Below are 12,430 nucleotides of genomic sequence, written 5' to 3' on the forward strand. Positions count from 1 at the left end.
CCCAGGTGTACCCGGATGTGCGCCCGCCGGCGCCATGATGGGCGAGCGCAAATCGCCGGGGCGGGGGGTGGGGCGCAGCCCTTGGCGATCGGGAAAGCCCCGCGCGCGGGAAGCTCAGGGGTGACGGATGTGCGTGAAAGGGGAGATAGCGCTGGGTTTCACTCAGGCCTGCAGTTCCTGCCGGGGGAGGGGCGCGCCGAGCAGCCCCTGCGGACAGGCCCCGGGGGGCAGCGGCCCCAGCGCCCTTCCCCGCCGCCACGGCCGGGGCCCCCACCCCCTCTGCGCCCCGCTGGCCATCGCTGTACGGCGCGGCGGGCGGCGGGCTAGTGCCAGTGTGTAACCCGCGTGGCGATTGGCTCCCGCCGGCCGAAGGGGCGGGATTAAGGAGAGGAGCGACGCCGCAATTGGTTGGAGAGCAGGGTATCCGTCATGTGACCGTGCTAGGCCTTCGCTGAGGGCGGAGAGAGCCGCTGATGATTGGCTGCGGCGCGGCGGGAGGCGGGGCGGAAGAGGCTATAAAATGGGCAGCTGCCGGGCGGTGGGCCGCTTGTTGCGTTGCCGGGTGTGTGTGGTGCCGCAGGGGCAGCCGCCAGGATGTTCGAGGCGCGGCTGGTGCAGGGCTCGGTGCTGAAGCGGGTGCTGGAGGCCCTCAAGGACCTCATCACCGAGGCCTGCTGGGACCTGGGCTCGGGCGGCATCAGCCTGCAGAGCATGGACTCCTCGCACGTCTCCCTAGTGCAGCTCACGCTGCGCTCCGAGGGCTTCGACACTTACCGCTGCGACCGCAACATCGCCATGGGCGTCAACCTCTCCAGGTACGGGGAGCGGCGGCCGTGGGGCCCCCCCGGGCGCTGGGACGGGGCTGGGGTGGCTGGCCCGGGCTGCGGGCAGCGGGGGAGGGGCGAGGGGGCGGCTGTGCCCGGGCCGTACCCGCGGAGCGGCTGCTGGGGTGGGCAGGGGCCGGTCGGACCCCCCCCCCCGCGGCCCTTCCCCCATTCTCCTCAGCGCTCTCGCGCCATTTTTCGCGGCGCGCGCGGGGCCCGCCGTCACGTGACGTCACTACCGGCGCGCGGCGCGCCATGGCGGGAAATCTTGGCGGGGAGCGGGGGAGGCTGAACTGGGGAGAGGGACGTTGGAGGCGTTGTGGGGCTGGGGGAGGGGGTGCTGGGGGGAGCTGGGGAGGGATGTGGGGCGGGTTGGGGGAGGGGTTGTTGGAGGGAGCTGGGGAGTGAGGGCTGGGGTGACACTTGAGGGGGTGGGGAAGCAGGGGGGCTGGGTTTGGGGCTCGGGAGGGATGTGGGGCTGGCTGGGGGAGGGGGTGTTGGAGGGGTTATGGCACTGGGGAAGGGGGTCTTGGAGCGGGCTGGGGAGTGAGCTCCTGGTACTGGGAACTTGAGGGAGGCTGGGGAAGGGGGGCTGGGGAGGGATATGGGGCTGGGGAAGGGGATCTTGGAGGGCACTGGCCACTGCTGCCATGTAGCCTGGCTTTCACACTGTAGTAGGCCATGGGTGCGGGTTCTGCTCTGTCCCCTGGTAATCCTGCGAGTAACCTGTCTCCCCTCCCCCCCAGCATGTCCAAAATACTGAAATGTGCTGGAAACGAGGACATCATAACGCTCCGGGCGGAGGACAATGCAGACACGTTGGCTCTAGTGTTTGAAGCCCCAAGTGAGTGTTAGATTTCAGAAGTAAATTGGTAGCAGGATATTTTTAGGTAGGCTTCATAAACCACAGAGATGCAAGGGGGGCTGTAAATACTTCTGAAACGGGAGGGGTCACCTGGTAAACTCTTGAAACAGTCTGGAGATGTAAACTTAGAAACTTGACCCATACTCCTCATAAGAGAAAGACAGTTCTTCAGGCCACAAACAGATGCTCTTGGGTTCCTGTCCTCTTGCAGCCTACAAAAGGCTGTTGGGGTCACTTTTGGACTGCTAGCTCTGATTAAACAAGGTGGGTCTTACTGGCATGATCAGTGTGGTTTTACTTGGGAGGAGGGCGCAGAAGTTAAATTCAGGATGATAACTTCTAAGAAACACCTGGTGAAACTGTGGTTTGTTCCTTTAGATCAGGAAAAGGTTTCTGATTATGAGATGAAGCTAATGGATCTCGACGTGGAGCAGCTAGGAATTCCAGTAAGTAGTGGTGCAAATGACTGATTACACCCTGTCTTAAAGTGGGTGGTTTTCCATGTCAAACTCCATCAGACTTGGCGTTTGAGCTTGTAACACAACTGCCTTTGGAAAGACTGAAGGAACTCAAGTGTAGCGATTACATTTCTTGGTACAAGCTAAATTGTGGCACTTCCTTTGCAGGAACAAGAGTATAGTTGCGTAGTGAAAATGCCGTCTGCTGAATTCGCACGCATCTGTAGAGATCTCAGCCACATTGGCGATGCGGTTGTCATCTCCTGTGCGAAAGATGGTGTGAAATTTTCAGCCAGTGGAGAGCTGGGCAATGGAAACATCAAGCTGTCGCAGACCAGTAACGTGGATAAAGAGGAGGAAGCCGTAAGTTGATTGTTACTGTGGTGCCTTCGATGTTGAGGTTTCTGCAAACACTGCTCGTTCTGTGACCTGCTGGGGGATTGGATCGTGCATTTCTCTGGTTTATACCAGGCCCTTGTCCCTGGGGCCCGCAGGTGGTGCTGAGCAGGCCAGGGTGGGGAGCAGCACTGACTGCCCTTGCTTTAGGTGTCGGAATTATTTGAGGGAGCTGGCTGTGGCTGGCGCTTGCTGAGCTCTGACCTGGCTGCCGGTGTTCTAGGTTGCAATAGAGATGAACGAGCCAGTCCAGTTGACCTTTGCTCTGAGGTACTTGAACTTTTTTACCAAAGCCACTCCCCTGTCCCCGACAGTCACACTCAGCATGTCTGCAGATGTTCCTCTTGGTGAGTACAAGCAGCTCTACTGAAAAATCTTGTAGCATGCTGCCGCCTTCCAACTACTTTAACAACTCTTGACTGAAGGGTGTTTATTAAAAACCTTCTGAATATCAGGCTTTTTTTTCTCCTTTTCCCTAGTTGTGGAGTACAAGATTGCTGATATGGGACACTTAAAATACTACCTGGCTCCAAAGATCGAAGACCAACAAGAAGGCTCTTAATTGGAGCAGGACTGAGGGGTAGAGCTGGTCAGCTCTTCCAGAGGACAGCTGGTTTGGCGGAGAAGGCGGTGGCGGCGTTAGCAGTTTCAGTGCTGTGGAGCATCACGTCAGCACAGTTAGGCATGTCGTGTAGATATCTTTGTAAATATTTTTCAACTTCCTCTTTTGCTATACTGGTGTCACTGGAAGAAGGAAATCTTGGTTTTTCTAATATTCCTGTAGTTCCAATCACCTCTTAGGTGCTGTCTGAAGGTGAAGTATCTTACCTCTTCCAGCTGGTGTTGGGGAAGGGGTGTGATATTTAACTTGAGTGCAGACCCATTTCCCATAGAGTTCTGTAGCTGCCTAGGGTTGCTGTTCAGTTATGCTGTGAGTTTTAGACCTTCACTTATTTTTGCAGCTGGTATTCTAACTGAATCTTTGAAAATGGAAATAAAGAATGTAATTTCATGGGGTTTATCATCTTTAAACGTGGGTGGAGGAATCGATGCTTTCTTAGACTACGCTAACGTAGCCTAGCTCCTGTTTTGAAAGGCGCTGCCATGGGCAAGCTTGTGCTTTTTTTTTTGTTCTGGAGTTACCAGCAGCTGCTCTGATGGTTCAGACAGGTGAAATGGAGAGGTGTGGTTATTGTTTCTGTAACTAATCAGCCCTTAATGCTCTGCTCTCCTTTAAGCAGAGGAGGTTTCTGAAACAGGTTTTCTTTAAAATGCACGAGGTTCAGCAGGTGGCAGAGACTGTTTGGTAGCTGCTGCTCTGCCTCAGTGAAGGCTGAGGGTGCAGGCACACGCTGCAGCTCCGTTCCTTGGTCTGATGGTGCCATGCAAGCCCTGCCTGGGCTTCATTCTTCTCCTCCTCCCGTCTCACTGACGTTAAGCTGCTCCTCCGCAGACCTGTGCACGCTGTATTCATCGGCTGCCTCTGCCCTGTGCCTCTCGAGCATGGTGCACTTGGCCGTGCCACCAGCCGCTCCTCTCTTAACCGAGGGTCTTTGTCATCACATCCTTATTTACTGTTGGTGAAAACGGTAAAGGTTTACAGCATGTTTCACCCTGAAGGTTTGATCGTGGAAAAATGGGATTTGAAAACAGTTTTGGGCAGCTGTGGGGGTTTTTCTTTGCTTCTCGTACTGCTCACAGTCAGCCTTAACCCTGTACCCTCCGTCTGGAGCCAGAGCGACCCTGCTTTGTCCCCAGCAGTAAAACAGGGAGAAGCACCTGGGGGGGCTTGCCCGGGGCGGTGGCAGGTGGCACGCACGGGCCCTTTAGCCCTGGGGGGGTGGGGTTTTGGCTGCACGCTTGCCCTTGCACATCAACTGCTGGAAAAGCTGAGACTTGGAAACCCGATGGATGCAGCCGAAGAGTTTCACAAGGTGGCAGTGCTGATTGAGGAACAAATCCTGCTGTGTCAGAATGACATGGCCACCATCCACAGAGCCAGCTCCGAGCTCTGGGACAGGGGTTCTTGGTGCCCCTGACCTTGAGTCACTTTTCGTTGGTGGTCGCGCTGCGGTATTAGAGTTTAGCCTGTGGTTTGCTGCTGCTGTGATGCAGGTGGCTCATGTGTGGTTCTCTGCTCCTGTATTCTCATGTCTCCAGTGCACACCCTCCTTATTCCCTTCTTGCTGAATCATTCAGTACCTTTACAAAAAAAAAAAATCATCTCCAAAGCGAGGTCTTCAGCTGCCCTAAAGCTTTCCAGCAATCCCAGAGTTACAGCCCCCAGCAGTAGCAGGTACCTCGAGTAACCAGGATTGTTTTTCCCCTCCCGGTGTGATGCTCCTCAGTGCCGGATCAGACATTCACGATGTTGAAATGGGGATTTATCCTGGGTTTCAATAACGTGCATCAGGCTGGGCTGGTGCTGGAAGCAAATTCTTGGTTTGTTTTGGTGCAGCCTCCTGCTGCAGTGGGAGCCATCAGGCTTGGTGCTACTCTACTCATAAACATGGCCAAAAAAAAAAAAGTATAGTTGAATTGGTTATTTTTACAGCTGTAATGAGCCAGTGGTGCAGCGTCATTTAAGAAAATTTCCTTTACCATTAGTGTTTACACGCTTGGTGTTCTGACTCATGTGCTGGGCTTTCTGGATAAAGCCTTAAAGAAGCTGAATGTTTACGTTGCTATTGCCATACCCAAATAATCAAAATAAAGATAATCCCTTTTAAAAACAAAACACTAAAAAGGGCAAGAACAAAAAAAAAAAAGAGCTGAGGAGGCTTGGTGAGTGCTGGATGTGTTTCTCCATGTTTGAGGGAGTAAGCTTTTGAAGTTTAAATGTTTAGAATTTCTTACCAAGGAGAAAAGAAATGAAGGGGGGGTGGAGGGAAGCAAGAATTCTTTGAAACTTCAGGAGATCAGGCTTTTCAGGCTCTAAATCCAGGGGGGTTTATTAATTTACTGCAGGAGATTAAGCTTTTGGGGCTCTAAATATTTTATTAACTTGGAGGAGCCATGGCAATTCCTGCAGCTCCCCGCTCTGGCGCGGCTGGTGGAGGTCGGTCCCCACCTGTTTTACCTGCTGGTTTATGTTGTTCCAGGTGCTACAAATAATTCTCCGGCTGTGGCAGGTCCCGTACCCGGCCCTGGCGGAGGGCTGTGCTGCACCTGCCCGTTTAATCACATCCGGATCCTCTCGAAAATCAGCTTTATTTTAAAGTATGTGCAGGAGTGACGTGTGCGAGCGTGCCTGTTTCCTAAACCCTCTACAAACAGCCCTGACGTGGCACGGAGCGGCTCCGGCGCGTCGCGTGTGGCGTGGGCCCGGGAGAGCGGGACGTGGCCCCTCCGCAGGGACGCCCCAGTCCCCGCTCTGGTCCGGGGCGGGCGGCGGGGTCAGCCCCCTGGAGCGGGGCCGGGCCGGCAGCAGCCGCCGTAACCCGGAAGGACGTTGCTGTCACCCAGAATAAACTTCCGGGGTGGTTCCGCGGCGGGCGCCGGAGCGGGGCGGTGCGGGCAGCGATGGGCCTGGGCAGCACGAGCAGTCGGTAACGGCAGCGGCCTCGGCGTGTCCGTATCGGTGCCGGGACCGGGACCGGGCCGGGAGCGCGGCCTGCGCCGTGGGGGAGGCGGGGGTCGGGCCTGCCGGGGGCTCCCTGGTCGCCAGCGCAGAAACCGTTTTGGGTCTGGGGTGCAGCGGGGTGAGGGCCGAGCTGGCCAAAGGGCGAGGAATGGCCTCCCCACCCCCACCCCACCCCCGCCTTCCTGGGGGAGGGGGGAGAAGATGGTGTCGGGCTGATTCGGGGGGTCAACGGGATTTTGACAGCGACGAGCTCCCCGCTGAGCCTGCGCCCTGCCCCCCCCCCCCCCTTCCCCCCCCCCCCCCCCCGCACGCTGCCGCTTCCCACTGTGCTTCAAACCAAAGGGGCAGGACCGGCACCATTCGCCATTTGTCCCCCCTCCCAGCGCGCAGCGACCTTGTTTCTCATCCTGAGCCCACGGGGAGGGTGAAGCTCGGTGGGCTCGAACTGGCCCTTAACCGTGAGGGCTGAGAGTATTTTTTTTTTTGCATTTGCATTTGCATTTGCCCATAACAGCCTCTTTCTTGTTGGTAAGCAAGGTGAGGGCAAGGGCAGATCATCAGTTTATGCAAACGTAAATGGGAAATAATTCCTAGGAAGCCACTAGGAATAGCCGGGTAAACAGTGGGACCGGCAGTAAGAAGTCCCACAGTGCTCGAGAGTAAAATTGGGCCCGAATCAGAAAATCTGGACGCGTTTCTGATGTGCTGATTTCTTTTGGCTGCTTCACGTCTACCCCCTGGACACGCAGGAGGCCTTGGGGGTGTTGGGGTGCGGGAAATGATGTGTGAGGGGCAGAGGAGGCGAGCGTGCCCACCCTGCAGGTGGGCGACAGATTTCGGGTATGCCTGGGGCTGGAAAGGATTTGTCTGTGCTTGGGGTTTTGCTGCAAAAAAAAAAAAAAAAAGCAGAAAGTTCAAGCTAAAGGGACATCTGTGTTGGGGTTTAAGATCAGAGGGTGTTGGGGGTTTATAGAAGTTAAATTTCCTGCAAGAGGAACAAACCCGATGTCGCGGGAATGTGCTGGCAGTTAGCGAGAGGGAGACAAAGGATTTCCGTGGAAACTAAATATTTTAAGGAGATGCTGTTGCCTTAGATGCGAAATAGCGTTGCGGAAAAAGCGTCCTTGTCCCTTCCTGTTGGAACAGTTGGGATAGATGCATTTTTGTTTTCTTTATTCCATACTTCCTCAGGAAATAAAAAAAAAAAGCTGTGGAAGTTGGGAAGCGTGGGAAGCCTGTTTTGCACCTCGCTGCGGGGCGGCAGCGCAGGCTGATGGCGGTGGGCGAGTGGCACCCAGCGCCTGGGTCCCGCTGCGAGGAGGGGTCCCAGCCCCTGCAGTGGCTCTGCAGCGAGGCGGCGGGGGGGGGCTGGAGGCCAGAGCTCGGCTTGGGCCCCGCAGCAGCCAGCTGGCTCTGCCCCCTGCCCGGGGCGGCGCGGCTGGCAGCAGAACCGCAGGAGCTGGCTGCGGCGTGGGGCAATGGCAGGGTCCGGCTGTGGCGTAAGGAAACGCAGCTCGGCCCAGGGCGCTGCCTCCCTCGCAGCCAGGCAGGCGAGTGGCCTCTGCTCGTTCGGTTACCTCATCCACTAACCACCCCATCCCCTTGTCATGCTCCCTCTGAGTCACGACTCGAGCTGTCTCGGGAATGACAGCTCCTTTTCATTCCACTTTACGGTGGTTTGCTCTACTTCCCCACCCCACCCACCCACCCCCCAAAAAAAAAACGGATCTCTTGCAAAATACCCGGCTGGTTGAGAGAAGCTGCTTTGTTTAGTTCTGGTTTGGGTTTATTTGCTCGTGTCCCCATTTAGAAATAGCTGGGCCTCAGACATTTCCCTGCTGGAACTGCGATCTCCTTGCGCAACGAGAGCTGGTTTATACATCGTGTATGATTCTGGAATTTCTGTCTTGTTTTAAAGACAAGTTCTCTCTTAGTTTGATTTTGTTTTCCAATGTTGGCAAACCCTGTTGCAGCTATATTCAGGGGTTTGTACTTTAGGCTTAAATACAGGGGTTTGTTTGAAAAGGTTTCATTTGTGAAAAAGAACAACGATGCCATTTGGTTAGCGCGGGCGTGAGACTTTGGTTTCTCTTGAGACACTCGTTCCGTCTCTCCCAGCCTCTATCGCAGAGTGTGCTCCGATTATTTTATTTTCCTGTTCTCTTTGTTCCCCAGGTTCTAGCTGATGCCCAGGCTTCCTTGTAATGATGCCATCACGTACAAACCTGACTGCTGGGATTCCCAGTAGCAAAGTCAAATATTCCAAGCTCGCCAGCACTGACGATGGATATATTGACCTGCAGGTAAAAAGCGGGGAAGGAAACCTCTTTCTGCTGCTGCTCTGACTGTGTAACCTGCTAGGAAAAGCTGCTGTAGCGCTGTGTGTGCGCAGGAGGCTGCTTTTTTGTTCACCTCCAGGGTACAAAGCTGTGAGCCACCACTTCAGCCCTTCTCCAGAAACGTTTTTTTGGAGGGAGGAGAAAATGAGAGCGGATCTGGAAGCAGTGGGTTAAAGGCTGGCTCAGAGAGCGGGGTCTGGGCAGGATTCCTCACGGAAGGGCCGTCGCAGAGCCCTGCAGCGGAGCTGCTGCAGCAGTTTTGTCCCATGTCATCTCTGCTGGCTGTGGGACTCGCAGCTCTGCCGTGGCGGGAGGGGAGCTGTGCTGCGTTAAGCTGTTTAATATTGGGTCGGGGCTTTTTCTCCATCCAGTTCAAGAAGAGCCCACCAAAAATCCCCTACAAGGCAATTGCACTGGCTGTTGTGCTCTTCATGATCGGGACCTTCCTCATTATCATCGGAGCCCTCCTCCTGGCGGGATACATCAGCAAAGGTGTAAGTTGTTCGATTACATTTCTGTGACGAGTGCCACATTGGCCGACAGCCCCGTTTCTCCAGCAGCTGAGCCCTCTGGTGTCTTCAGCTGCCGCTCTGCAGCAAGGTCGTAGCCGAACTGGAGATCGGCCGGGGAGCGCCGAGTTCCCTTGGCCTCCCTGGGCTACGGTTTCGTTTTAACACAATGTCCCTGCTGAGGTCAGCTTGCTGTCCTGGAAAAACTTGACGCTGGGATCGTCGCTCTTCCTAGCAAAGACCGGCTGGTGACTTGGGTAGGAGATCCCAGGCCGTGGTACAGGACACGGCACCGCTGCTCTCCTCTCTGTGTTTACGACCCATTGGAAGGGAATCTGTTTTTCACAGCTTGACCTGGTGCCCCTCCACGGCGCGCTCCTCCGCTTACCTTGCGCCGTGTGGAATTGTTTTACGGTTGGCGGCTGCTGCTTATCGTGGCGGGCACAGCAGCGTTTCGGCTGTATCAGAAGCAGCCAGGCACAGCCAGGAGAGCTGGTGCTCAGCCAAGTGCACAGCACCCGGCCGGGGGCTGGCACTGCCCTTCCATTGTTGGTGTCCGAAGGGGACGTTGAGGGTTTCCTGTAGCGAGGAGGGAGAGCTCAGCCTGAAGAAAATTCTGATTGAAGATGAATTTTTGTTTTGGCAGCTAGCCAGGCCTTGGGGATGAATAGAGACAGGACTTAAGGAACGTGAAAGACACCCACCCCCTCCCCAGCCTCACTGCTCTTGCCCCTCTCTCCCCCGCAGGGAGCGGACCGTGCCATCCCCGTGCTCATCATTGGGATCCTTGTGTTTCTCCCAGGCTTCTACCACCTGCGCATCGCATACTACGCTTCCAAAGGCTACCGGGGCTATTCCTACGACGATATCCCAGATTTTGATGATTGAACAATGTATTTAATCGCGTTATAATTAGATTGGCGGTAAGAGCTGTTAGTTACCCTGGCTGTCGGAGGGGGCCTGTAAGATAAGTATTATCAGTCACAAGATGCGAGTTCCCAGTTTTGAGGTGTGGCGGGTTTTTCACTTGGTGGGGGCTCAAACACAGAGTTGACCCGAAGGGTTGCAACACAAGGTGGGAAAAAACATGATTTATGGTATTTTGACTCTTTTGGTTACCTAATGTTGGTTGCTTATAAAAAAGTTCCTCTTGGGCAAGGCAATTCTAGCAATTTTCCAAAAATAGATGAGCCGGTTGCAACATCAAAGATACTTGTTTTTTGTAACTTTTTATAGAGTTTATTTTTGTTTTCGGTAACGTTGTGGTTATCAGTGGGTTTACCTTTGCAGACAAACACCATAGTTAAATTCTCCTTTGGCTTTCTGCTCATCAGCAATGCTTCCAATCTTCTTGTCCTGTGCTTGTCTGGAGTAACAGCAGTCGGATGGGCACGAGAGGGGATGAAGCTGCACTTGCGTGAAATGATTTACACGTCGTGCATTTGCTACACAACTCCTCCTGTCAGACTGACCATCCTTACTTATTGGCAAACACGTTCTTCCGAAGCAAGCTTTTCCCCATGCTGCTGTTACTGTTAATTTTGGCAAAACCAGCTTATCCTTTAACAGGGCTGTTGTTGGATTTTGCTTATTATTTTAAACAAACCAAATGAATGCGGGGAGAAGCATTGGAATCCGGACCAGGACCCAAGTGTCCAAATACCAAAACTCTTGGTTTTGACTAGTGTGGATATTGGAGACACTTGAATTCCACTGTATTTATGTATATTTGGAATCATTTTGTGCTTGTCTAAATAATATGCTGTGCATAACTCCCTAGAACGGTAAAAAGAAAATTTCTGTATAGTTTGTACTGAATAAACCCCGTTTGTATTGTTTTGCTAGCTTCAGTGATACGTTATTCAGGGAAACCAAACTGGCAGCTCTTGGTTTATGCAAAGTAAAAACAGTCTTGACTCCTGAAGTGGGAATGAACTCAGCATCCTGGAGGGCAAGTATGCGGCGAGTAGTGATGCAAGTACGTGTATTTAGTATGAATAAACTTCACTATAGTCTGTGTACAAGTCATAAGCTTGTCTTTTTCACATTTGTAGGTCTCAGTGTGTGCTAAAAACAGTTCTGGGCCCCCAGATTAAGGCTTTAGCTGAATCTGCTGTTGCCCACTGCTTCCAGTTGCTAATGCAGTCACTGCAATTAGGCCGTGCTGAGCCAGCAGCTTTGCGACAGCCCCATCTGCTCTCCAGGACCCTTGGCTTGCTTAGGGCAGAGGACCTTGCTGTAGGACCCTCCCCGTGGCAGCAATCCAGACTGCCCTGGGTGCGGCAGGAGAATGTGCTGCTTCGGGAGGTCGGGACTCACTTTTTGAGCCTCACGTGCAGTCCTTATTAAATGTGCAAAGACCTCAGGCTTCTAACTGGGTTGGTTTTTTTTTTTCCGGGCCCAGACATACAGTTCCTTTTGTTGGGCAGTGTAACGGGGCAGTGTCAGTTTGCAGGCTGGTACTGATACTCCAGAATTCAGGCGTGTGCCTCATGTGGACTGAAAATTTTCGGAAGGAATAGGGGCAGGTGTCGGTGTTAGTGCAGGGTAGGTCTGTGGAGCTGTTGAGATGAGAACAGTGCTGGATGAACGCCTTGCTCTGAAGGTATCCTTCAAATTGCCTTTTTTCCTCCTCCAAACCCAAAGCCTGAGCCAAGATCTCTTTGTAAGCTACGTCTCTTCCCACGTTTGACTTCATTGCCTTGTGTGTGCCCCGGCGTTGCACTCTGGTTGAATTCAGGATCCCCCTTTCCATCTCTGAAGGCATCATCTGTGCACGTTCTCTGCCACTCTGCTGCGTCACGCCGGCCCCGACGCTGCTGGCCCCTGGGCTGACGGCAGCCCGGCTTCCCAGATGCTGTCCCGTCCCGCTTGGCAGCAGCTGAAATGTGTCAGTTAAAGCTGGGTCTGGCCAGGAGAGTGGCTGCTGACGCAGAACATGAATCAGCCTCTACTAGGGGATAAGAATGTGGATTTGTTTGGGTTTTGGGGAAGGGGAGTGGAAATGAAAGGGATGTTTAGACAGAAAAAGTAAAGGGGGAGGGAGAAGATGCTTTTGAGTGGGGCTGATAAGATGCCAAAAGATGGCAAGCCTGGGTCAGCTAAGAAAGAAAAATGTAGGGGACGGGAGAAGAACATGCTGACATTTCTGGAGGAAAGGCAATTTCTTTTTTATTTGACAGAAGCGAAGTTCTCAGGCAGCACAGTGTATAAATAACAGTCCCTGCCCTAGCGCTCGCAGGGCTGTCTGCGTGAGGGATGGCCACAGGGAAACAGTCCTCTCGACAGCGATTGTTTTATATCTGATCTGGGAAAAAGGAGACATTTTGGGGAAAGAAAAAAGGTACGCTGACGGCTGGAAAAATGTAGATACAGACGACTTCATTCTTTGAGTTGACATATTGCATTACAAGCATAGTTTTCCTCCAGAGTCTAAGTCTCTAGATGTTAAAATGT

The 12,430-nt window shown here is 53.7% G+C and overlaps 2 protein-coding genes across 6 annotated transcripts; both read left to right on the plus strand.

The window, feature by feature from the left end:
* The first annotated feature begins 534 nt into the window (after positions 1 to 534).
* Positions 535 to 3,555, plus strand: PCNA (proliferating cell nuclear antigen). Its single transcript, XM_040617892.1, has 6 exons — positions 535 to 815; positions 1,571 to 1,668; positions 2,068 to 2,135; positions 2,316 to 2,510; positions 2,767 to 2,890; positions 3,023 to 3,555. The coding sequence occupies exons 1-6, from the start codon at positions 595 to 597 to the stop codon at positions 3,103 to 3,105; spliced, it is 789 nt and encodes a 262-aa protein (XP_040473826.1). The 5' UTR covers positions 535 to 594; the 3' UTR covers positions 3,106 to 3,555.
* Positions 3,556 to 5,967: 2,412 nt separating this feature from the next.
* TMEM230 (transmembrane protein 230) lies at positions 5,968 to 10,812 on the plus strand. 5 transcript variants are annotated; one of them, XM_040618108.1, is made up of 5 exons: positions 5,968 to 6,091; positions 8,302 to 8,429; positions 8,837 to 8,959; positions 9,722 to 9,897; positions 10,265 to 10,812. In XM_040618108.1, the coding sequence occupies exons 2-4, from the start codon at positions 8,331 to 8,333 to the stop codon at positions 9,860 to 9,862; spliced, it is 363 nt and encodes a 120-aa protein (XP_040474042.1). In that variant the 5' UTR covers positions 5,968 to 6,091; positions 8,302 to 8,330; the 3' UTR covers positions 9,863 to 9,897; positions 10,265 to 10,812. The 5 variants fall into 5 exon arrangements, with proteins under 5 accessions (XP_040474042.1, XP_040474043.1, XP_040474039.1 ...); XM_040618109.1 differs by having other exon boundaries at positions 5,969 to 6,091; positions 10,309 to 10,812; XM_040618105.1 differs by having other exon boundaries at positions 5,969 to 6,091; positions 9,722 to 10,812.
* The last annotated feature ends 1,618 nt before the right edge of the window (positions 10,813 to 12,430 follow it).

This window comes from Falco naumanni, chromosome 19 (assembly GCF_017639655.2).
Source record: "Falco naumanni isolate bFalNau1 chromosome 19, bFalNau1.pat, whole genome shotgun sequence".
NCBI lineage: Eukaryota > Metazoa > Chordata > Aves > Falconiformes > Falconidae > Falco > Falco naumanni.

Coding starts and splice junctions, on each gene's coding strand:
- PCNA (XM_040617892.1), top strand. CDS start 595: ATGTTCGAGGCGCGGCTGGTGCAGGGCTCGGTGCTGAAGCGGGTGCTG. Junction 2,136..2,315: donor TGGAGCAGCTAGGAATTCCA/GTAAGTAGTGGT, acceptor CTTCCTTTGCAG/GAACAAGAGTATAGTTGCGT. Junction 2,891..3,022: donor GTCTGCAGATGTTCCTCTTG/GTGAGTACAAGC, acceptor CCTTTTCCCTAG/TTGTGGAGTACAAGATTGCT.
- TMEM230 (XM_040618108.1), top strand. CDS start 8,331: ATGATGCCATCACGTACAAACCTGACTGCTGGGATTCCCAGTAGCAAA. Junction 8,430..8,836: donor ATGGATATATTGACCTGCAG/GTAAAAAGCGGG, acceptor TTCTCCATCCAG/TTCAAGAAGAGCCCACCAAA. Junction 8,960..9,721: donor CGGGATACATCAGCAAAGGT/GTAAGTTGTTCG, acceptor TCTCCCCCGCAG/GGAGCGGACCGTGCCATCCC.